General features: G+C 42.1%; 1 protein-coding gene across 1 annotated transcript in view; it reads left to right on the plus strand.

Moving 5' to 3' along the window:
- Positions 1-13,706: 13,706 nt before the first annotated feature.
- LOC133502163 (protein inscuteable homolog) overlaps positions 13,707-26,389 on the plus strand; it is a 40,981-nt gene continuing 28,298 nt past the window's right edge. The window contains exons 1-2 of the mRNA XM_061822639.1: positions 13,707-13,933; positions 25,425-25,516. Coding sequence (XP_061678623.1) covers positions 25,458-25,516 — 59 coding nt within the window. The 5' untranslated portion in view covers positions 13,707-13,933; positions 25,425-25,457. The remainder of the gene's footprint in view (positions 13,934-25,424; positions 25,517-26,389) is intronic.

A 26,389-nucleotide genomic window follows, 5' to 3' on the forward strand; every position in this document is an offset into this window, starting at 1 on the left:
TTGAAATAGAGTATGTTCTCTGGATGCATTTATATATCTTGATACTGACTTTAAAAAAAAATAGTATCTAAACTGGTTGGGAAAGTGATAATGATGAAGTCGCTAAACTGGCAACACTAAAGTAGCACTTGCGTCATCACAGCGCCCTAGCCCTGCCCCTGGTCGTCATGGTAGCAAAAGATGTACCAGCCACCATTATTGGGTGATTTCAAGTTCAGTGTGACAACTGAAAACTTTTCTGTAATTCTTTCTCCTTTGTTAATTCTGATCCAAAATTGTCAGAGCATTTAATGCGTCAGTGTCAATACGTTTAGCTTCGTTACTCCTTTCGATTTGGCAGCAGTTTACGTCCTCTTTTTGTTCTTATTCCCATTGGCTTGATAATGCTTGATTGGGGTCAACATTTTGGAAACGACTGACTTTGATTCAGATCTTCTGCGACTGCTGGCATTTGAATCGAGCTTTTTGTGAACAAAAGGCAGATTTTCTGCGGCCAGTGGTGCATTTGACTCGACATTTTTGTGGACAAAGGACAACTTTGGAGCTTCTGACTGGTGTAGTGCGTTTGAAACCATTTTTTTCTGGTGAACATGATGAGGATACTTGACTTAGTGGTGCATTTGACTCTACAATTTTCTGAACAAAAGACTTTGATTTGGATCTTATATGACTCATGTGGTGTAATTTAGATAACCTTTTCGTGAACAAAGCTCCCCCCACCCCCCCAAAACCAGGTGTCAGAGCTCATAGTTTGTTGCTCTTGTGTGATATGCTGCAACTTTTTTATTTCTCCCCAAATCTGAATTATGCATTAGTGCTTTTAAGACTGACCACTGGAAAAACGACATGTCCAAAAACGGTTTTAAAAGGATGCCAATTTTCAATTTGTCTGACTCCTTCGTGACCTCCTCCCTTCTGAAGTTCAGTGCTTCTTCTATCGTGGCTAGCATCAAAATCATAGCTTAGTAAACAAGACATGTTTCCAACCTCTAATAAGGCTGTTGAACAACTCAGAGGATGAGGTCCAATTAGGCTCAAGCTTCCACAAACTCCCCATCCGCTGTGTCATTGCCCTCGGCCAATCGCAGAGCAACTTCCTCATTTCAGCCTCCAGAACTTTGATAGCGGGTGTGAGTGGATTGCGTAGTGTGTCGCTGCTGCTGTTCAAACGGAGGACTTCTCCTCCACCACTCACTTTGTTTGGATCCCATCAGTAGGATTTTTATCATCTACCCATTTTATGTACCGCTTATCCTCACTAGGGTCACGGGTGTGCTGGAGCAAACCCAGCTGTCATCAGGCAGGAGGCGGGATACACCCTGAACTGGTTGCCAGCCAATTGGGGGGCACAAATGGCACACTCACAATCACACCTAGGGACAATTTAGAGAGCCCAATTAATGTTGGAGGAAAATGGAGTACCCGGAGAAAATCCATGCAAGCACGGGAATAACATGCAAACTCCACATAAGTGACACCGGATTTGAACCCGGGGTCCTCAGAACTCTGAAGCTGTGCTAACTAGTCAAGTACTTTTTCTGTCTTTTGTCTTGCTGCTAGAATATGTAGAAGTTGCAAATTTTCCCAGAATTTATCGAATTGCAACCTCTTTGGTGATGATATGTGATATTCTAATAAGACTAAAATTTAAAGTTGGCTCATCAAAGAATGTACATGGGAGCCTATAAAGTTACATTTCATACCACCTGGGATGAGACCAAAGTTTCCGAAAATTTCTGGGATCCTCGTCTGCTGTCATTTTTTTTTTGTTGCTTCAAACAATCAAACAATTTTGGGAAAGGTATGCCTTCTTGTATAGTTTTGTACATATTTCAATTTAAACACGTGAAAATGGGTGTAAGTCAATGTTTGATTTCGATTTATTTCACTCTGAGCAATGGACTATCATATGGTCTTGACATTATATATGGTCCACATAGAGTACGTTAGAGTTGTTATTTCAGATTTTGGTTCAAACCTTAAAATGAATCATCATAATTCTCCATACATAAAACTCTCTTCGCATTGGCTTTACATCGAGGGTGTCTTTTGGCATTGTCTTTAAATCCTCATTTGCTTTTAAGTCCACGCCAGCTCGGATCAATAGAAACAAACAGTTCTGGCAGTGGGTCTGCGAGTCTGGCTGCTGTCTACCTTTGATCTTAACAGAGGCGGACAGACGATATCTGCACCCCTCGTGGCGTAAAAACAGACGCTCAAATGATTTATTGCCGTGCTCACAGAAAGTTGGTCCAACTGAAGTTCTGGCATCACTACTGGTGTCCTCCATTGGGATAAAACACATAACACAATATCTAAGGCTGGATTTACACTGTGTCGCTCTTGATATTTTTTTTTTTTTTGCTCTCATGTGCCACAGTTGTCATTTGCATCATGGCAGCATCATGATGAGAGGGAAAATATGGATGCAATCGGATAACTTCAAATTGGAATCTGGCCCCTATCAAATGTGGATTTTTAAAAAAAATCCAATATCCGCAAATGCGGGTACAGCGTAAATGTACTGATGTTCTAAATCCAGTTTGGAGTTATTAAAATACCATACTTCCCAATGTACATAGGTTAAATTGAGACACACCGTTGAAAATTGACTGTGCCATTGCTTGTGTAGAAAATTTTACATCATAACTGCCCCACACCAAGTTTCTCCACTGGTGAGTTAGTTGTTAAGCTGAACAAGTACCAGAGTGAAATAACCAGTTGCGGTGATGGCGCATATTAGTGTTAACAGTTTTACTGGCATTAGTTTTTGATAATAATGTTGAATTATAACAATGCAGAGAACTAAATAAACTGACAAGTGTAATTTAGTGACAGGAAGAGGGTGATATCCATCCATCCATCTATTTTCCTAGCCGCTTATCCTCACAAGGGTCGCAGGGAGTGGTGGAGCCTATCCGAACTGTCAACGGGCAGGAGGCGGGGTACACCCTGAAGTGGTTGCCAGCCAATCGCAGGGCACATGGAAACACACAACAGCTGCACTCACAATCACACCGAGGGGCAATTTGATATAGTATACACATATGTACGTTCGCTGTGTTCGTCTTTCTGAGACATTCATAGCGAACATGAACACTCGCCGACAAGTTGTCGAATGGCACATGTTGAAGCATGGATGGGGATGTTTCAAACTGACTGAAAGTTTACAAAATATACGCGCATGCGCATTAATCCCAAGGAGACTTTGCAGCAACGTGAGCGCTCAGACCATCACCGAGATTGAACCTGGGACCTCAGAGCTGTGAGACCAACGCTTTCCAGCTGATCCACCGTGTCGCCGAGGGCGATATTACAATTTATTAAGTGGTCAATGAAAATTTCATTAAAAAAAAAAAAAAAATGAAAATGCTCACAGAGGAGTTGCAGTTAGCCACAACTCACATAGCAAGGGCTTCATAATTCTTCATCCTCGGGGTATTTTTTTTTTTTAAAGTATGCAACACAGACCAAAAACTCCAAAGTTTTAAATTGTGATTAAAAATGGTGCCTTTAATATTTATTTTACATGTATTTATACTTTTTTTTTTTCTAGCAGGCGGCACAGTGGAGCAAGAACGATGGCCTTACACTTTTGAGGACCGGGGTTCAAATCCTGGCCCCACATGTGTGAGGTTTGCATGTTCTCCCTGTGCCCGCGTGGTTTTCTCCAGGTGCTCCGGTTTCCTCCCACATCCCAGAAACATACAAGCTTAATTGGAAACTAAATTGCCCCTAGATGTGAATGGGAGTGCGACTGTTGTCTATGTGCCCTGCGATTGGCTGCCAACCAGTTCAGGGTGTACCCAGTCTCCTGCCCGATGATAGCTGGGAAAGGCACTCTCACAACCCTCGTGAGGATAATCAGCTCAGAAAATGCATGGATGTTTTCGAGCATCTTCTCAGTCCCCGATATTGATGCTCGTGGTGTTCCATCCATACATCCATTTTCTTTTGCCACTTATCCTCACAAGGGTCGCGGGAGTTCTGGTGCCAACCCAGCAGTCATCAGGCAGGAGGCAGGATACATCCTGAACTGGTTGCCAGCCAATCGCAGGGCACATGGAGACAAACAACTGCACTCACAATCACACCTGGGGCAATTTAGATTGTCCAATTATTGTTGCATGTTTTTGGGATGTGGGAGCAATCCGGCGTGGCCGGAGAAAACCTACACAGGCACGGGGAGAACATGCAAACTCCACACATGCAGGGCCGGGATCGAACCCGGGTCCTAAGAACTGTGAGGCCAACTTTTTACCAGCTGTTTCACCGTGCCGCCCCCTAGTGGTGTTATTATGTGCAATTTTGGTGTTGTTTGGTAACTCAAAACTTTCAGTGAATGTGAATATCACATCATATACTTGAAATGTACATGGAAGTAGAGGACGTGTAAAAAAATTAGGCCAATGTATTAGCATTGCATATTAGCATTACACCTGCAGTGTAGATCTATTATTATTCTTTTTCATTTGATTGTTCTATATTTATGGACAATAAATGTTTTAACTGCCGGGTTGAAGCCACGCTGCGACTTAATTTGGCTAGCGCAAAAACTGGATGTACTGTGCGCGTACGTCACGGGGCGGTGTTTTACCACGGGCGATATCGACGACGGACTCAATTAGGAAAGTGCAGGTATAAATTTTTGCGTAGGTGGCTCCAATATGGCAGCCGGCGCAGGACTCCAAGGCTGGCGAGCGAATCAATATCAGACCGCTTGAATTAGAGCGGCGCCTTCAAGCTTCGCTTCGCTGTGACCTGCTTTTTCTTTTGCCTTTTTTTAGCTCTACATCTTAACCCCGCTTCCTTTTTTTCTGTCCATCTGCTAATTGGAGGCAGGATTGGATTGAAATCCACTGAGATTGTTGCTCGCTAGGAGCCAACAAATGCCTCACGACTGCTTTTGAGAGATGAATCATAACAAATACCATAAAATTGATTAAAAACTTCCATTTCTTTGCCACTTGACTTTTGATTAAGTCTGAACTGAACTAAAGTGACTTTATTGTAATGAGTTTACATTTAATTCGGCACAGTGGAACAACTTGTTGGAGCAAGTGGATCGCAGTTCTGAGGACCAGGATTCAAATTCCACCCCTTCCTGTGTGGATTTAGCATATTTTCCCCAGTGCTTCTGTGGGTTTTCTCCGGGCACTTTGGTTTCCTCCCACGTCCCCCAATCATTAATTAATTGGACACTCTAAATTTTCCTTAGGTGTGATTGTGAGCACGAATGTTTGCTTGTTACTATTTGTGCCCTGCTATTGGCTTGCATGGCAACCAGTTCAGGGTGTACCCCGCCTGCTGTCTGATGACAGCTGGCATAGGCTCCAGCACTCCCGTGTCCCTTGTGAGGATAAGTGGCTCAGAAAATGGATAGATGGATGTATTTGTCATTTTAACAATAATAAGAATAGCAATAATGATTTTATTGGATTTAATTTCATTGGATTTAAATTGCTTTCAAATTATTTAATGTATTTAATATTATGTCTGATATTTCATTGAATATTTCCTTGAATGTATTTAACTAGGGAGTCACTGATGGTGTAGTGGTACACACGCCTGACTTTGGTGTAGGGGGCGTGGGATTTATTCCCGCTCAGCGATGGCCTGCGACTGACTGGCAACCAGTTCAGGGTGTAGTCTGCCTTTCGCCCAAAGCGAGCTAGGATAGGCTCCAGCTTTCCCGTGACCCTTGTGAGGATAAGCGGCTTGGACAATGGATGGATGGAGGTATTTAACTGTACTTAATGTTTATTGCTTAGTGTCATTTAATGTTTAGTTTTCCATCCATCTATCCATCCATTCGCCGCTTATCCTCACGAGGGTCGCAGGAGTGCTGGAGCCTATCCCAGCTGTCAATGGGCAGGAGGCGGGGTACACACTGAACTGCCTGGCAGCCAATCGCAGGACACACGGAGACAAACAGCCGCACTCACAATCACACCTTGGGGCAATTTAGAGTGTCGGGTTCAATCCCGGCCCACTTGTGTGGAATTTGCCTGTTCTCTCCGTGCCTGCGTGGGTTTTCTCCGGCCACTCCGGTTTCCTCCCACATCCCGAAAACATGCAACATTGGACACTCTAAATTGTCCGTAGGTGTGATTCTGAGTGCGGCTGTTTGTCTCAATGTGTCCTGCGATTGGCTGGCAACCAGTTCAGGGTGTACCCTGCCTCCTGCACGTTGACAGCTGGGATAGGCTCCAGCACTCTCACGCAACCCTCGTGAGGATAGGCGGCAAAGAATATGGATGGATGGATGTTTAAGTCTAGCCTAAAATATCAGTTTCAAAAACACAGTTACTATTATTTGATTTTATTCCATTTAAAATCATTTAATTTTTTTCCCCCAAATGTGTCATGACATTGTTTAATAGATATAAGCTCCTAAACTTAAAAATTGCACAGACTTCTGTGCATTCTTTGCATTATTTACTTCTGTTGACCTCCATGTGGCTCCAATTTGGCGTGCGCGTCTGCAGAAGATGCTGCGGGGAAACGCCTCAAATAAAACCTCCTTGAAGTGATACTTAGATATGGGCTGGTGGATTGTCCCGCCCATGCTTCCTTGTTTCTAGCCGTCTCGCCTAAACGGGAACCTGCCCACCTAGTTCACCCCTGCCGTCTAATGTCAAGCAGCTGTGAAGTTGCCTGGTGAGCATTAAGCTTCGTCGGAAACCCCGAAACCTGGGCCGACTTTGAGCATTTTCCTTCCCTTCTGATCAAAGTTGGCAAAGGTGGGATTTTCAGATGGATCACAAACATTACCCTGCAGGGTGGGGTGTGCTAAGAGAGATTTTTCTTCCTTATCTGCCAGGAAACTATGACTACACGCATAACAATAACACTGCGCAACAAAAAATTATTGTCTTATGATTTTTTTGCTGATTCAGGACAATTTTGAAGCGCTGAAACTAAAGATCTTATTATATCCTACATTATTTTGCTTAATCACGTCAACTTTTTGAACTATGGCCACATTTCCGTTTAGATGTTGCGGTATTTTCACTTTAGAGGTTTAAATAAATACAGGTTCATGAGATTTTGAAGAATAATGATGTAAAATACATTTTACAGGTACAGTACGTCCTTGGCCATTCTCGGCTCACCCTGGATATTTGTGGGTTTTGCTCAGTCTTTTTTTTTTGTTTTTTTTATTTTTTTTTATAATGACCATAAGGTGCAACTTAGAATTAAATTAATTAAATTCTCTTCTAGTAAACAGGGCGCTCCTTTATGTGCACGCTCAGGTCCAAAATCAGTAAATGTACTGTGACTAGTTCAATGAAGTAGACCCGGACAGACCAGTTGCATTGTTAGCATGCATGCTAGCATATGTTTCAGTGTCTATGCAAGTTACCATATGATGGCGCTCACCCGGCAGTGAAGAAAAATTGCTGAGCTGCTTTTTAAGCAGAAGAAGCTTATAATGCCCCCGACACTGACTGTGTGGGCAAGAAGTTGTTCATACTTACAATGTCACATCGAAACTAAAATTATCACACCACAGCAAACAGACTAGCATAACTAGCAAATAATAAAACAAACATACGACTGAAGAAAGGATTTACACAAAACATGCACTTTAAACTTTATTTACATCCCCTCCCAGCATGCTCCCAGCATGCTTTGTGGCACTAAGGACCTCCTTACCTGGGTTCAAATCCAGCCTCGTCTGGGTGGAGCTTGCATTTTCACCTTGTGCCCACGTGGGTTTTCTCCGGGTACTCAGGCAAAAACATGCATGGTACAGTAGGTTAATTGGAGAGTCTATATTATTCATAGGTGTGAATATGAGTGCCTTTGGTTGTCTATATCTGCCCTTGGGAGGCAACCAGTTCAGGGTGCACGGTGTACCCCGCCTCTCACCCAGAGTCAGCTGGGAAAATGGATGGATGTAACTCAGTTTATCAGGTGTTTGTCCCGTTAGGGGTCGCCACAGCGTGACATCTCAGATGAACGCTAATATTTGTTTGACACAGTTTTTAAACGGCGGATGCCCTCCCTGATGCAACCCCTCTTGGGGTGTAGAGGCCCCAGTGAGATACGAACTCACGACTCCTGGTGTACCAAACCAATGCTCTAACCACTGAGTTATGGGGCCTCTAAGTTGTTTGTGACCCACCTAATTCTGATCAAAGTAACCAATGACCCAAGTGTCAGAAACCTCTAAAAGATTATCCTGAGCGATTCACTTATTTCATTTCGCTCTGATTTTGTTGTAAAATGACCAGGGCTGACAACGGTAAATGTGAAAGTAAGCGAAAAGCTGATTATCGGATGCCGAGGAATGATTATTTCCCATTAACCTGTGGTGTGATTATATTGATTTTTCCTCAACAGTTTTCCTCCGATTTGCTCGAAAAACGGCCAGGACCGGCAATTGCAAATTTTGAACATGTTCAATATTTATTTTCTTTTTATTTCCTGGCAGTCCACACGCCCTGTGGGAAGGACTTCAACGCCTCTCACAAGTCACTCTTAGTTTTATGGGGTTGGTTACATGGTTACTGTTTGTGTCTCGTGCGCCTTGTTGGTCATGTGGAGTACACCACACAACAATAGAAGAAACAATAGTCTTAATGATTTCATTCCTGATGTGATGTGGGTTCCCGCACATTTTAATAATAGGTACGTGTGCACTGGTCTTTCATTCCCAGTACTACATGAATCTGCGTCGCGTGGGTGTTGATGGATGCTCGGCGCGCCTATAAATTACGGGTATGGATTGGCCCTCGTAGTTTCCGGACGCTGCGGACACGTAACGTTGAGGCGGGTGCCATTTGCGAGGCACTCCGTCTTGCTCGAAGGAGCTGTGTGACATAAATGTGAGTGAGGTCATTTGGGGCTTGATTGAGAGGTGAGAAGGATGGTGGGAAAGTGCTTTGAAAGCTTGTTGGACACTGTTGTACTGTTTTGCCCATTAGACAAAGCTCAGCATGGAGATAAAAGATGTCATAAGCCACTAAAGATGGGCTTTAACTAAGGATGTAATGGAATTGCAAAAAACACGTTTGAGACATACCTCGGTTTTACAGCCATTATTCAGTCCACACTGAGTTCAAAAACCAAAACTGCTTTTGTGCAAACAAGTTAATGACGAATGAAACGGGCACTAAAATCTGCAGTAGATAAATAAAAGATTCAGCTGCTTAAATCTTCTCTTGTTTGTAAAGTTTGACATCAGTCTGATGATTTTACTATGCCGTTAGTTCAGTTCACGCGTTCCAACCTACCAAAACAATTGTCTTTAATACTGCGTTAGCATAAGTTAGTGACAGACTCTGTGCCGGGTATAAATTCAGGTTATGTTGCCGCGTTAGGGACAGAACTCTGAAATGGATGACCACTTGTACCAACAAAACGCAATCCCGAGTCATGAAATCCACTCACATCCATGATCTTTTCCAAAGAGAACAAACCACAGTTCATCTGGGAAAATCCAATCATAAAATTAGAAGGCTGCGAAGGGATTTTAGAGTAAAATACAGCTACCCAATGCAGTCATGCAAGTTGGGATGGAAGATCGTAGCTTCTTCACAACAATTAGATCATAAAGAAACACTCAAGAGCACACAAAAATGCTTGATATGGGAAAACATTAAATGTGTACTTCCATTGTACAGGACTGCTGAACAAGATTTACTTGCTCCTCGTCCAAGTTAGAGACTCTAAACAGATTTCTCCCGAGTTTACGACACAAAAACCTCTGGCAAGGTTTTAAAGACGTGCATGCAGCAGCATTAATATTGTTTTTACATGACATATTTTATTGCCGTGGGCTTTCTCTGTGTGCACTGGAACTGCCAGTATTTTCCCAGCGCAGAAACAAATGTGAAAAAAATATGTGCGGACAAAACAAAAGAAACCCAAAGTGGCTTTTCAGACAAACATATAAAGGAAGAAAAAAAAGAAAAGAGTTCATGATCCAGCAACTTTCCCTTTCTTAAACTGAGTTAGGAAGTCACAGTTTTCACCCCAGTTCATTCCAGCATATGTAAATTGGACACCAAAGATGCAAGGAACAAAAATATGTAAAAGTACTGTTGTAAACTGCACTGAAAAAAAAGAACATGGAGCTTAGTAATGGTTTATTTATTACCCAAGTTCTGGTAGAAGGAATGATTAAAATTAAATACTTTTACCATGGATTTAAAAAAGAAAAACTTTATCCCATCATAAAGAGACCCCTGGGACGACGCAGGACACACTGGAGAGACTTTGTCTCTCGGCTGGCCTGGGAACACCTCAGGATCCTTCCAGAAGAGCTGGATGAAGTGGCTAGGGAAAGGGAAGTCTAGGCGTCCCTGATGAAGCTACTATTCCCGTGATCTGACCCGGAAAACTGGTAGAAGATGGATGGATGGATGGATGGATGGATGGATGGACGGTCAATAACATAAAAGCGAACCCTGTCCTTAAAGGTTTGAAGAACAGTTGGATTGCGACAGACTGTTAGATAGTTGACAAGGACCATGTACACCCTGTATCTGATATTTACTGCCACTTATCTAGAGCACAACCTTCGAACATAAACACTCAGCAACAATCGTTGTTTAAAATACCCAAATACCATAGATATTTTGCTTTGAAGAAGACCGCATCTCTAAAGGAGACAGTCTGAAGAAGATTGGTTAGCTTGTGAGAGACTGTTAGAGAGTTGACCAAGACCTTATAAAAATCTGATGTCTGACCCTAGTACTCAACGAGTATCTTCTTCAAAACAACAGATATCTTATCCTTGAAAGTGTGAAGAGAGTAAAGAGAATGTACAAAAGCTCATGGACTTCAAATTCTCACCATGGACTTAAGGATCTAAATTTTAGGCATCAATTCCTTGCAAGTATTTTGGATCAAAACATACCAAACCAATAGACATCTCTTTTTGACAAACCCCCTGTCTTTGAAAGTCTAAAGAAGATGGGTCAGATTGTGAGGCGACTCGGAGTAAGCTGAAAAGACCTGGTGACAAATTCAATCCGCTTACTGCATCTCAGCTATCTTCGAAATAAAGTCAATTTTTTTTTTTTTTGGGGGGGGGGTACAGGACTGGAAGGTAACATACACAGGTGTCACAATCTAGGATCCAACGTAAAAACGCATTTAAAGAACCCACCAAATAAAGAGTGAACATTTTACTTCCTCTACCTTCAGCGACATGTCAGACGTGAATGAAAATCAACAACAGAGCTCAGAGTTGAATGCTGACGAAAAGTCACTAACGTCGCAACAAAGACTCTTTTGTCCCAAAGAAACGAGGAAGGCTGCAAGGTATTTCTGCTTGGCTCGTGTCAAGAGTCAAATTGTTGTTTTTGCAAATGTAACCACAAAGTTCTGGTTCTGGTTAAGAGAACTACATTTATCTCATATTTACAGTAACCATCTGACTTTGGAATGGTCGTCAAGGTGGAATTCCTGCCAATAAAAATGTGAAAGAAGAAGCTTAAATAGCAATGGCGTGAGGTGTGTCTAATGAGCTGCTGCTATTTTTAGATATTTGGTTGCTCAGCAAAAACTGAGGTCACCTTTTTGGTTTTGACAAACATCTAATCGTTTAAACCTAAAATCCATCACAGATGTTTATATCGCCTCGAACGTCAGTGCTGAAGTTATTTAACAGATGCGTCATGGGAGATAAACTGAATCTGATTTTCGTTCTTTGCTACATGCAACTCTCGTTTCCACCAAGTCCAGTTGGGAAGGGTTAATTGTAATGAGTGTAACAGTACACCAAGAAATCTCACTCTGGTAAGTCCTATGATGTTAAGGTTAGGTCTGGATCACATACACACAGGATAGTGAACAAAATGGATTTTTTTATTTTAATTTTTTGTGAATGGGAACAGATATGATGACATTTGAAAGAAAAAAACCTATAAAACTCCACATGGTAGCCAGAAAATACTCAAACAATTTTCAATTCATGTAAAATAAAAGTAAAAATCTGAACTCTTTTGTATTTAGAAAGGTTCCACATCAAGTTTGACGTGGCATCAAAAGAATATGGCCCCCGACAATATCTGCTGGCAGTGTTTGAACAACACTGTTTGCTTATGGAGTAGTTGTGTGGCTAGAAGGCAAAGCAATTACACTTCCTGTCCCTGACTGTATCTAATATGTGCCAGCTGTAAACTCGGCACACCGTTTTACTGGAAGAAAAAAATCTGAATAGGTTTATCATTATCATTCCATCCATCATCCAAGCCGCTTATCCTCACAAGGGTCACAGGAGACCCGGCGTCTATGCCAGCTAGCTTCAGGCAAAAGGCGGACTACACCCTGAACTGGTCGGTCCTCAGTTGCAGGGCAGATATCGACACCATCGCTGAGCGGGAATCGATCCCACAGTGCCTACACCAAAGTCAGGTGTGTGTACCACTGCACCATCAGTGAGTGTTGGGTTTATCATCATATAAAAACAATAAATTAATAGTACATCCAAACCCTAATGCTGTAAAATTCCCAATATGGTTACTGTTACAATACTCCAAGTCCATTACAGTCCATCATAGTACTGTTGCGAAGAGTAAATATAAAAGGTATAACGGTACTACAGAAAAAAGGGTAAATCTGAAATGTGTACTACAAAAGAATGGTTTTCTACATAAAATATCTTCCCTATGCGGTCATTGTTTCAGTTACATGTGGTTGAGTAAGGGAATGAAATGCTATATAAAAACTGGGAATAGATTTATCCTCACAAAGGTTGCGGCGGTGCTGTCACCTATCCCAGATGTCAGCAGGGCAAGAACAGGGTACACCCCGAACTGGTTGCCAGCCAATCACAGGGCAGATAGAGACGGACAACAGTCGCACTCACAATCACACCTAAGGGCAATTTAGAGTGCCCAATTTATGCATGTTTTTGGGGATGTTGGAGAAAGCCGGAGTCCACGCAGGAAATGGGGACAACATGCAAACTCCACACAGGCGCGACACAACGGTCTAACCAGTTCCACCCTGTTGCCGAGAATTGAATTAATGACATTTAAAAGAAACCATAAGTGCTCGAGCTAGTGGTTAATTCTTGAACAAATGAAAAGTTTCTTCAATAATTCATACACCAAAGACATACATTGCACAACATAAGATAACATATCATCCTGTCTTTTCAGGAAAGCGCAACAGTTGATGTTATTCCAAACGCAGATCGTTCACCATGACATCACCTTACCAGGGGCGGAGCTGCAACGTATTCCTTTATGGAGTAGTTATGTTGCTGAATTGCGAGGCAGTTACAGTACACTTCATGCCCCTTTACTAATATAGTCAGTGTGGGAACTCGGTAATACAAAAATATAAAAATTTATCTTTAGTAAATGTTCGTGTTGTGTGTACCACAATGTTTGGTATCCCCAAGAAGATGACAAAAAGTGGCAAGGATGTTTCTGGTATCCTTCACAACATTTGACCAAGGGAACAGACTGAACTGAAGTAGACCGGTGTAGTTTTTTTGTCAACTTGAGGTGGTGACATTCCGCTGAAGAATTTTTTTTTTTAATGATAAAACAGTGTTCGTGTAAACACGTTTACAGCCTGCTGTGTGTAAAGTGCCTGAGGGTGATGACAAGAACTGTGACCACCGTGGGACCACTCGCTATGGCTGATTACAACTGCTGCATATCAGCTGCCAGGGTGTGTGCCTGTGTCCAATTATGTCCCGATGACTCTCCTCTATTAGCCATGGTGGCTGCCGACTCTCCGCAGGCCTCATTCATTATTAAGCAGCGGCAGCCACTTCTCCGGTGTCATGTAGCTCGAGTGATCCCCTTCCCCGCATCTGATCCAGTTCCCAGAAGTCTCTCAGCCTGACTGGAGACTCTCATCAATCAGCCTTATCAGTTCTTTCTTTCTGAATTTCGTTGGATATTGTGTCTGGGGAGCAGCTAAAATGCATTTGGATATTTCACTGGTCCTGTCTCAGGAGGTATGGTACCACTCTGGTTTTATTAGAGTAGTATGTAGTGAACAGACCCAAGAAAATATGCTCATTTTTTATTGAAGTATTTCCTAAGGGAGCAATGCGGTTGAGCGGTTTGCACATCTGGCTCACAGTTCTAAGGCATGGGGTATGAATCTTGCCTTAGAGCTTCTTGCTATGAGATGGGCAAGACAGAGTTTTGGCAATTTTGTGTATCGGCGTACCTCCAGGGCATTTAAAAGTTGGACCTCTATGCTAGTCTGGATGTGTTCACAGCAGACTTCAATGGTATCCAATTGAAACGGGTTGTTTCATTCCCTTTAAAAGGGAATGCGTTCATATGGAGACTTTACGATTCTGTATGTGGAAGAGGATGATCAATGATTAAGAGTGTTGGAACTTGGATGGCCGCTTTTGAAATACCAGCCACCCACCAGACATGTCTGAGGACCTCTGATCAAATTCACCAAAATTGTCTTGGATAACCTCTGTGTAATATAGGTGGACTTTCTGTTGTATGAATCCATTTTTGTATCCTGGCACCCACTTAGTTCCTCACAGTTTGGCTCAAATTTGAAGTTATACTAATGTACTAATATACTAAGTTATACTAATGTTTATTAGCATTCCGGTAAACTGTGAAGTGTTCACTTTAACAATGGACCTTTCTGAAGGTGATCTTAAACCCCCCCACCAATGTCCCACAATCTTCCAAAATGGCGATTGATCACAACATGTTTGATGTCAATTCTCTATCGTGTATTCCAGATATTATTGGGGTATATTTTTTGCCAAATGCGTCAGACTAGTCCAAGAGAGTTCTACAGAGAGGTCTCAACTATTTCACGCAAGGATATGTACACGGAATTAAGATTTTGGACGGAGCAGGACGCAATGTCAGAGTTACAGCAAAACGTTGGCGATCGATGCAAAAAAGTTTGACGCCTCACAAACTTCATATTGAAATCCAACAAGATAAAATAGTGGAATCCAACTGCGCATGTAAAGCAGGGTGAGTACTCTTTAGTTGGAAAGATCACGAGTAATATCATTGTAATCTTTATTAGTGAGTGGGTGTATTCATTTGACTGGCCCGTAATCGAACCCAGTGCTCTGTCTTAAAAGTCCGATATGATACAAATAGGCAAATATACATTTCTCTTGCATGACATGGCGCATTTATGTATCCCCAACCCGACTCTTCGGCATAAAACATGACATACTTCATTCGGCAGGTCAGTGATACACTAACAAAGTGAAAGATGTTGTTCTCCTGCAATGTATAAAGCACTGATAATAATTCAATCAAACTCAGAGAAGTTACTTCTCCCTCACTTACCTTCGAACATACAACCTTGTGTTTGTTGGTATTGTCCACATTTAGTTGTACATGCAATCTTCCGTGACCTTTAATCCATTGTAGACACTTTGTCAACTGTGTTTTAGGCTTTAGAAAATGATTCAACCGGGGCACTTGTAACCTAGCATCTTTCATCAGAATTGCAAGTTCCCCAAGCGCATCTGAGGACCATTTTCTTTGTAACGCTAACTTTTCCAAGCGCACGCTTCTGACAACCAGCATTGCTTGTGGGACGATACGGCGAGAGGGGCGTGTCAAGCCAGGGGTTAAAACAATGCGGCTACCTGATTGGCTATTATTGTACGAGTTATTGACAGGTCGGAAAGGTCCATTCACACTCCAGAATATGGGGGGACTCACTCCGGAATGTTTCGTAAATTGACGTTTATCCTTGTGACATCTTAGTCCCTCACAGTCTACCTCAACTCTTAAAGTTGTATGTGGAAACATCGTCTTTAACAAAACTGAAGACGCTGTGGTCACTCAATAATGTCGTATGTGCCCATTCTTGTATCCCGGAAACTTATGTCCTCCCAGTCTGCCTTCAAACCTTACATAAAGTGGATATCTTTACCTATGATTAGCATACCGGTAAACGGTGAAGGTGGTGGTCCGTGTACGTTAGCCATTTATGGTTTCGTTACTTGCCGCGCGGCCACATTTCTCCATTATTGTCATTTTTTCCTCCATATTATTATTACAACGATGCCAGGGGAAAGAATGCCGTGAGACGTGAATAGAATGGCGAGACCTTACAAGGGCATGTATTTTAGGGCGCGCCAGCCACTCGCACGCACATATTGCAGAAAGGAATAAAAGTGTATGAGACAGAACCAGAACAACACCGAAAGCAGACCACGCGACACTGAGAATAGCTTCTGTAAAATCTGATCTCGCATTTGGGGAAAAAAAAGAAACCCTGCTTTTGTCATCTATTTAGGGGGATGGAAGCATTTCCATGGTCAAAAATTACTTTTCCAGTGAGCTCACTTGTCTGTCTATCGTGTATGTACTGGATTTGTATACTGTACGTGTACTTTGTCTTTACATTTCAAACCTGTAAATCCTTATATCAAGGAACTATTGTCATTCATTCAACCGTTTACTACGTAGTCCCTATCCTCATTAGGGTCGGGGGTGACCTGGAGCTTATCCCAACTGAGAGCGTTGGCGTCACTCCTGAACTGGCCACTAGTCAATCACAGGGCAGACAAATTATTGACAAACATTCACTCAACTGGCGACATGGTGGGTCAGCTGGTAAAGCGTTGGCCTCACGGTTCTGAGGTCCTGAGTTCAATCCCGGACCCGTCTGTGTGGAGTTTGCATTCTCTCCCAGTGCCTGCGTGGGTTTCTCCAGGCACTTCGGTTTCTTTATGTGCTCTGCGATTGGCTGGCGCCCAGTTCAGGGTGTACCCCGCTTCCTGCCCGTTGATAGCTGGGATAGGCTCCAGCACTCCCGCAACCCTTGTGAGGATAAGCAGCTAAGAAAATGGATTAATGGATTCTCTCAACTATAGACAATTTATAGTCTACGTTGAAGCTAACGTGAATGTTTTTGGAATGTGTAAACAAATACCGTAATATTATATATAATATAAGACGTGACTTTCACACACACTTTCAGCCCTGCGGTTTATGCGGGGATGAGGCTAATTTGCGTATTTTTTATAACTGCTGCAAGGAGGCACTCGAGCGGAAAAGGCAAGAGTGAGACCGGTGGAATAAAATGTGGTGAGGAAGTGACTTTTACCGGTCCGGCCCTGTTAGCGCTGTGCTAGCGTGTTACTGCTGTGTCTCAGTGATTTTAACTTGTATGTTGTTTTTTTAACTGGCCCAGTTAGCGCGCCGGTGCTAGCTTTAAACTAACTTGTACCGTCTTTCTTTGTAAATATCTCGTGTTTCAATGTGGGTTTGAATGTGGGAACTTGCAGCTTTTACACAGCTGCGGCGTATGCATGTACCAAATGGTATTTCCTTTACAAATGTACTGGGTGAGGCTTATAACCAGGTGCGCTCTGTAGCCCTGGAATTACGAACATACAAACTCCCCACAAGAGGACCCACCAGTTTTTATTTTACAAAGATTACCCTCTCTTCTTTTAGAATATGTGTTCCAAAAAGCCAATGTAAAAACAAAAAGCAGAAGTCAACCCTTTAAAATGAGCTTATGTGAGATAGGGCTCCCTTGATGTAAAAAATGAGTGACTTAGGAGCCATTGTTTTGTAAAAATTTTGCTACAATTCCTAATTGCATGAGTTTTGAGGTTGTACTCTATTTATAAATGTTTGAGAATCATGAATAAAATAAGGTTCACTTCAGTACAATTCTGCTTTTGTGACAATGCGGAATTTTGACTGACACTGAGTGTGGATATTTGTTTAAAAATCAGATTCTTATTGTGATCATGTAGAACTGCACTGCATTAAACCGAGAGCTCTTTTTAATCTTTTGGCAAAGTTATTTACAGCTGGGTGGCACGGTGGGCAACTTGTTAGAGCATTGACCTCACAGTTATAAGAACTGGGATTGTAATCCCGGCCCCACTTGCGTGGAGTTTGTATGTTTTCTTTCCCCTGGGCGCTCCTACGTCCCAAAAACAATTAATTGTAGACTCTAAATTGCCCCGAGATGTGATTGTGAGTCTGACTGTTGTCTGTTGCCATGTGCCCTGTGATTGGCTGGCAACCAGTTCAGGGTTTACCCCACCTCCTGCTCGATGACAGCTGGGATGGACTCCAGCTCTCCCACGACGCTTGTGAGGATAAGGGGAAAATGGATGGATGAATAACTAGAAAAATTACTGCAGGAATCTTAAATGGCCTTGATAGGTATGAATGTCTTTTGATTGGCTAACATACAGAAAGATAGCAACCCAAGCACTGACCCCACTATGATGGATATAGATGAGGATTTTACATGAAATGAGAAATGAAAATTGATTAAATGCCAACATGGTAAAAGATGCTATGCTAAATGCATGGTCGTTCAGTGAATGACATGAGATACGATGAAAATACTACGATCGTAAAGTCACATCTCGAGCTTCACGTGTGTAAAATGAGAAAATAATTGCTCTTCAGAAAAAAATGTACACCGCAATGTGGTTTTACCCAAAATGTACTTCCCACGTTCCATCCCGTCACCTCCTTATCTTCCTCAACACTTTTGTGTAGCAAAGCAACACGGAAAAGAGTATTAGCCCTACTTACTTGTCAGCATCCTCCTTGTTTTGTCAGGTAGGCGCAAGACGTGTCAGTCACTCACCGCACTTTTCCATCATTAGGCTGCAGGAGGCGGCAGGGGTTTGGCAAGATTTATGTTGCTGTGTCTGTCAGAGTGAAGCGATGGCTTCACCGCCAAAGTTAGTGATTCATGTGCAATCTGGGTAGAAACTATGGGATGTAACGGTAAAGTGGGGAACACAATTACCAAGTATAAACGTTAACCAATCAAGAGACCCGATTGATGCTGAGGAAAAATTTGGATTGCATGCTTATGTTTATGGCTATTAGCGTGTGTGTGTGTGTGTTGTACTTCAGGTGTCCAACACAGCACACCGCACACAAAACCATTATTGTTGTAGTACCAGGAGTTACCTATGAAAAGCAGCGTGGTTCCACAAGGCATTCAGACTAATATAAATTAAGAAAACAAAGAGGAACAGCAGATGAAGAAATTAATTAATTTGTTTGTAGTTTGCCATTGCAAACGCTTCTTCTTGTCTTTAGAGCTGTACATGACTTATTAGACTAGTTATACTAACAGCCAGTTGCTCCTCTATTTGTGTTTGGTAGCAATTAAAGGGGAAGGCAGCACGGTGGATCAGCTGGAAAGCTTTGGCCTCAGAGTTTTGATGTCCCAGGTTCAATCCCAGTCCTGCTTGTCTAGAGTTTGCATATTCTTCACGTGTCTGGGTTTTCTCCCACATCCCAAAAACATGCAACATTATTGGATGCTCTAAATTGCCCCTTGGTGTGATTGTGAGTGTTTGCAGTTGTTTGTCTTGATGTGCAATTGCCTGGCAACCAGTTCAGGGTGTACCCTGCCTCCTGCCCGTTGACAGCTGGGATAGGCTCCAGCACCCCCCACGACCCTTGTGAGGATAAGCGGCTTGGATTGGATTGATGGATGGGATTAAAGGGGAACTAAAAGCCAAAATTTCGAAATGTTATATTCTAGAGATATGCACATCATTTTTATCAGTGGATGGATTAGCTCAACGTGCGATAATGTGCTAGAAGATTAGGTCGTAGCTAGCAGTAGTTTACTTAAACTATAATCCAGATTTTTTTGTGAAAAAAATTTGGATTCACCCAAACAATTACAAAAGTAGATGACAGAATACTGATTAATCTTATTAGTTCCCAACAAATCCTATATTTTTCAGTTTATTTTTTATACGAACCTTTACATTCCCGCACTGGATCAAAATGACATGGCAGAAATGACATTTTAACTACAGCCAGTGCCATACATGGACAGAACACAGATCCACAAAGCCATGGAAAAAGGTGAAAGGTTAGAATGAGGAGGCCGTACAAACATTTTAATTTACGTCATATTGAAGGCTTTGTTGTGATACAGCATGAAGAGGGGTGATTAATAATTATACCTTATACATTTAAAGTCTTTATTCTAAACAAAAAAAATGTGTAAAACAACATTGTTCCTTTTCGCCTATGGGGTCGACATTTCTAGGACTTGTCACTTGCGAGAGTGCAAATTTGTGAAAATCTGTCACATTGTCACCAATTCCTGCCTGCTTTATTTATGAAGAAAACCACACAATTATTAAGTATTCAGCAACAACAAATTACAGTCGATTACATTACACGTGCAAATGCTACAAACCTCCCCACCCCTCTTTTTGCATCATTGTCTTTTATACCAGATCCAAATATCGGGTTTTACAGGGAGTGTAAAAGGGGCTCATGAGATAGGGTGGTCCTATGTCAATATAATCAGAGGAATGCTGACTATTTAGAGTCACTGGAGATAAAGCGCCAAGTGGACTGTAAACAGTACAAGCAAAACAGTTCTCCGTCAACAAAAAGTTATTGTTCGTGTGTGTACAAAATTGAATGAAAACACAATGCAAAACATGAAATGGTGCAAAAGAACAAGAATATTAAAGACAGCCTCCACATACTGTAATTCTTCTTTTGAGCCCCGATGGATGCTTCTTTTGAGTGAACGCTGTGATTTAGTTTAATCCTCAAGTGAGCGGTTCGTCACAAGAGTCTGCGAAGAGTCATTCGAGCTCACCAGCGAGTGACATCAAAGCACTGCGCGTTTATTTTTATACAGCTACCGCATGATTGTGACCAGGACAGACAGTGAGCTCACTCCACAGCGCAAAAAGCTATTTTTTTTAGCTTTCTTTCCCAACCGAATTGGTCATATTATTGTCAACAAAATTGGTGAAACGCTGAAGCAAAGCTCCATGGAAAAATGTTTCCCCTTCCTTCTCTTGTAACTAGTGATGCACTGAAAATTCTTGGGCGAAACCGAAAATTAGGACACCAAGGCTGAAAACCGAAACAAGAAAAGTTGTTGACAAGAAAAGCCTGAACATTTCGGCGTTGTGGAGTTATTTTTGTTTTGGAAAGGCTCAGAAGAAACCCACAGCATCAACAGTTGCATCTCGCTGCTAAAATGCTGCGTGCATCAAAGTAGAATCATGCAATCAAACTTGGCACGATTGCACAAGTCGCCACGATTGTTTCAATGTGGAGCAAATCACATATTATTTGCTATCGTATTGTCTGTCAAAACACATCAGTTATTTTGAAATATGTATCTTTATTGTTTTACTATTGCCCAGCCCTAATTAAGACATTTTGACTGACCCTTGTAGCCACTAAACAGCGAGACTGAGATGCCCACGAAGACAACCTGATCATTATTGGCCCCTCCCAATCTTTATACAGAGAAGTGCTAGCTGGACTTGATTTTCGCTTGAATCATCAACAACCTTTCCAGGGGTGTTTTTTTCCAGTGACAGAAATTTTTCATCCGAAAATGGCACGTAAATGCGCTTTTCCGGCATTATGGAGGTCCATAATGCCGCAAAGCATGCTGGGAGTGCCACAAAGCATGCTATGAGCATGTAAATACCGTTTAAAGTGCATGTTTTGTGTATATTACTGTATTTTCCGCACTATAAGGTGCACCTAAAAGCTTTTAACTTTCTCAAAAGCTGATGGTGCGCCTTATAATCCAGTGCTGCTTATATATGGATCAATATTGATCCTTTAGTGCAGCTCCATCTAATGGATGCATAACGTAACCCCTGCCTGTACTGTAGCATCTTTTCTATGCGCCTTATCATGTGGTGCGCCTTATATATTAATTTATTTTTAAAAAATAGGCCATTCATTGAAGGTGCGCCTTATTATGCGGTGCGCCTTATAGTGCGAAAAAAACAGTAATTTGTGAGTCCTTTTGTTTTATTTACTAGATATGATAGCCTCTTTGTTGTGGTGTGATAATTTTAGTTTTGATGTGACACCGTGAGCGTGTACAACATCGTCAATAATGGCAGCGTGTGGAGCAATGTAAGCTTCTTCTGCTTACAGATGTGGAATGAAATTTTTCCTCACTGCCTCGTGAGTGCCATTATATGGTAGTATTTAGTACACGCTAAACCACTTGCTGGCATGCATGCTAATACTGTAGCCAATGTGTTTGAATGTACTTCATTGGACAAGCTACACAACAATTATACATTCAAAGTAGGCTGTCCATCCTGGAGAAAATTCAAGACTTTCAAGTGCATCTTAGGGTTGCAAAAATATAGTGCATATCCTACATAGCTATTTGCAAATTTTTGTTGTCCGCGAGGCTGGAAGGAACGTAACCCTAGTGAATAACGGGGGAACGCTGTACTGCTAAAAAGGATGAAAAGTGGTTTGAACTTAAAGTCAATGTCTTTGAGTGGCCTTCACAAAGCTCCGATTTGAATCCCATCAAAAATTTGTGGGCAGATCTGAAAAGCAAGGCAACCAACAAACCTGACTAAGTTACACCAGTTCTCTCAGGAGGAATGGACCAGGATTCCAGCAGAATTCTGTCGGAAGCTTGCGGAAGGTTACCTAAAACGTTTGACCCAAGTCATGCAAGGGAAATGCTACTCGATACTCAGAAAATGAATGGATGGAAATAGTTTTGTGATCCTGACTGACCTGAAACACGAGATTTTTAGTCTGACTTGACTTCAGACAGTGAAACAAAAACTCGTGTTTTTGATCCGTGTGTGAAAACTTCTGGCTTCAACTGTACATTTTATTTTTCACAATATTCCTTTTGAATATTACCATTTATACTGTTATGTTGCATTCTTTTAACTTTGGTATGTTATTTTTCAACATTACCTTTTGTATGTTACCTTGAATTTATTTCCTTCCAACGGCTTGGGAAACGGAAGAATGGATGCTATGCTTGTTCCGTTATGTTCTGCTGCATTACATTTCTCCCTGGGCTGGTACCTAATCCCCTTTGTGAAAATACTGTCAAAATCTGTAGAGGATTTTTTTCAGAACCTAACAATCAAGGTTTATCAAGATTAAGACCCACTAAAGTATAAATGTGGTTTCTCCCCCAGTGCTCAAACTAGGTAAAATACATCTTGTACAATCAGTACATCGCCATGAACTCCACATAAACTAACGGTGAAAAAAACCCCAAAACAAAACAAGAATGAAGTTGTGTGTCACCTTGGTGTCCATAAAATGCTCAAGCCATTTTACCAAGGTAACCTAATAAAAAGGTCCCCCATTCTGCAACCTACAGGGACTCCTCAGTCTACGACTGAGTTCCGTTCCTACAGTAGCGACTTAACTCGAATTTCGACTTAAGTCCCATTCCACAATTAAAGTCAGAATTTACATCAAAATACTTTGGACAAAAAACAAATACATTGAAATAAACAAGATGATGTACTTAGCATTACTGCTGAGAGGTGGATGGAGAAGAAGAAGAAGGGGAGGCTGTGCTTAGCTATTGCGAAGGAACCTGGTCTTCAATCCTCTCCATCTCTACAATTACCAAAGAACCTTATTTTGTGATCATTGTAGCCAACATAGGAATGGAACCCTTCACATGCGGTAAAATACGGGCTTTGTCTTTAATAAGTGTCACCACGGTCGACCGACTGAAGCATTGGTGGTGTTGGTGTCTCTCCTTCCTCCAATCTTTGCTGATCTTGAGCTTCGTTTCCATGGTCATGGATTTTCTTTTGGCTGCAGAAGCATTGCTAAAAGACAGCTTTCTTCTTTGGGGCGATAATGTCTCAAAAGGAGGGCAAAAAGATACTCCTGGTGCACAAATACGGACAAGCATTAGCCAGACAAAATGGCGGACGGAGGAGGGGCGTTGTAAAGTCGATACGTCTTCGGTCTTAACCCGAGGACTCTCTGTATTCCTGTTTGGGAAAACTTACAAAAACTTCCTTGATGGAAGTTACAACGCAATACCAGACTTTTATAATATGTCAAAGAATGCATGCATATATGGCAGCGATTCTGGAATGTCATTTCCCTCACACGCATGCAATGAGACCTTGTTGTTTTAGCCGCCATGCGACATGAAGCTGAAACAGAGGTGTCCTTTGTTTGGTCCACCTTACTGCTGACGCCGCAACCCACCGGCAGTGGGACCCCCCCGCAAGGGAGTCTTGCGTTACAACGCCAGACATAAAAAGAAACATCCACCCCGGTACGTCTGCCCAACTATTTGGAGATCCAGAATTAAAAGTGTGTCGGAATTTCAGGTGAAGCTTGGTTGAAAATGTCCAGTTTGCTGTTAACAAAAAGGAAAAACGGCGTTAAAAAGAGGGAGGATGGATGCTGTATTGATGTTTTAAGTTTCAAGGAATCTGTCATTAGATAGCCAAATGGGTAAAAGAACATTGCTGCATTCATGATCTCGAGATGCAGGTGGCTGGTAAAGGACAGTAGCAGTGCTTCTTCTTAAGAAACACAAAAAAAGCTGCATTTAGAGCAGCATTCAAATTGGGGATGGTTGGCCGATTAGCTGTTACTTTTGACAGACTTAAGTTTGAATGCAAAAAATTGCTCTATTTTGATTAACGCTGTCAGAAGTATTCATTTACAATATTCCAGCTGACTGTTGACAACCCGGTAGAGTTCGCTGCATGACATTTTATGTTCCGTACCACACCTTTCGTATCTTGTCTCATACGTTACGCTACACATGTTACCTTTTGTACGTTACTTTTCATCTCTCCTTTTTGCACATTATCTTTCATCTCGTGTTCTACCTGGTATGTCACCTTTTACTTTTCAATGCTGCATTTCGTACATTACCTTTCATATTCTTCCTTTCACATATTACCTTACGTTTTGTACGTTATGTTTTGTATATTACGCTTCGTAAGTTGCCGCTTTTTAAAAAAATTATTGTTGGGTTTGTTCTTCAACTTGATATCTATGGAATTTAGTGCAGTGGGGACAGAGAACTGAACCGCCCCAAACAGTTCTCTTATCTGTTGTTGTGCAAGAGTGAGACATACAGTATTGTAACTTCTTACTAACTATCCATTCATCCATTTTTTAAAGCCGCTTATCCGCACAAGGGTCGCGGGGAGTGCTGGAGGCGGGGTACACCGTAAACTGGTTGCCAACCACCGTGCTGCCTCATACTAGCTAACGGTTGCTAATTAAACTCCACAGTAAACACTAAATGAGTGGCTGTACTGCAGGATATCATTAACTAAAAAGGATTAGAGCTCGGCTCTCCGGAAGGCGGGAGCGAGGGGGTTGGCCAGAGTGTATCCGTGGCATCTCCCGCTCGAAAATGGACCGACCCAAATGGGATTCATCAATAAAAATGGGCGGAATAAAGTTGCAGCACTTAAGGCTCAAAGTAGTGATGAGAGAGAGAGAGACAGGGAGCGGGAGACAGATAGAGAGCGAGGTTGGCAGGCAGCCAAAAAATTAAAAGATAAGAAATATGATTCAACTGCCGCGCCGCAGAAGCCTTGCAGCAACTCCTAATAGACGGTTTCATTGATAACTGAATTAGACACAGCCAGAGGAAGCAGACATTCTAGTGGATGAGCCAGTCGTTCCCGTTACTCGCAACACTAATTAAATGTTTTCCCCATGTTCCAGGTGATAATCTGAAGCGGAAACGCGGAGCGAAGGATGGCGACGCCGCAGTGCAGCTCCAGGCAGAGCAGCTCGCTCTCGTCTTCTCCCAGCAGGCAAGTAGAAGGGTGACAGGCAGGCGTCACGTACACAACAATGTTTATTATGAAAAATCCAGTCACCACAGAGTATCTGATATAATATGAAGTCCACCATACGGTAAAAACTGGGCGATACGGAAAATTAAAAAAAAGATAGATCATGATTTATGTATTTTTTTTGTTACTGCCCTGAGGTACACTTTTAACTCCACATGGATCTCTTGAGCAGCATGTCTCGACTGCGCTGTACACACACCATCCATCCATCCATTATCTGAGCCGCTTATGTCTACAAGGGTTGCAGAAGTGCTGGAGCCTATCCCAGCTATCTTCGGGTAGGAGGTGGGGTACACCCTGAACTGGTTGCTAGCCAATCGATGGGCACACAGAAACAAATGACCAGTCACAGTCACACCTAGGGGCAATATGGAATCTCCAATTAATGCATAATTTTTGGGATGTGGGCGGAAACATGCAAACTCCACACAGGCAGGGCCAGGATTCAAACCCCGGTCTTCAGAACCGTGAGGCAGATTCTTTGACCAGTCGTCCGCTGTTCCCAGTTTTGCATTCCTGTTTTTGATTTGAGCCATAAAAATGCAAGCTTTTCTTTTTTTTTGGTGGATGAAAAAGCAAAATTACAGAATATACTGTACTGTAATTTCTCTTTTCATATACAAAATGGATAGAATGAATCATACATGGATTGTGTCCATCTAGTTTAAGCAGCGATCCACAAATTAGGGCTGTACGCGGGTGGAGACCTTAGCCACACGTGCGCAAAAAAATACACTCGTGACCTCAAAACATCTGTGTGCACATTGGTCAACCAACTGGTGTCTAAAAGTTGCCGTTTTTGGATGAAGTATCATCCAGGGATTTACTGAA

The sequence above is a fragment of the Syngnathoides biaculeatus genome, chromosome 6, assembly GCF_019802595.1.
Source record: "Syngnathoides biaculeatus isolate LvHL_M chromosome 6, ASM1980259v1, whole genome shotgun sequence".
NCBI classification, from domain to species: Eukaryota; Metazoa; Chordata; class Actinopteri; order Syngnathiformes; family Syngnathidae; genus Syngnathoides; species Syngnathoides biaculeatus.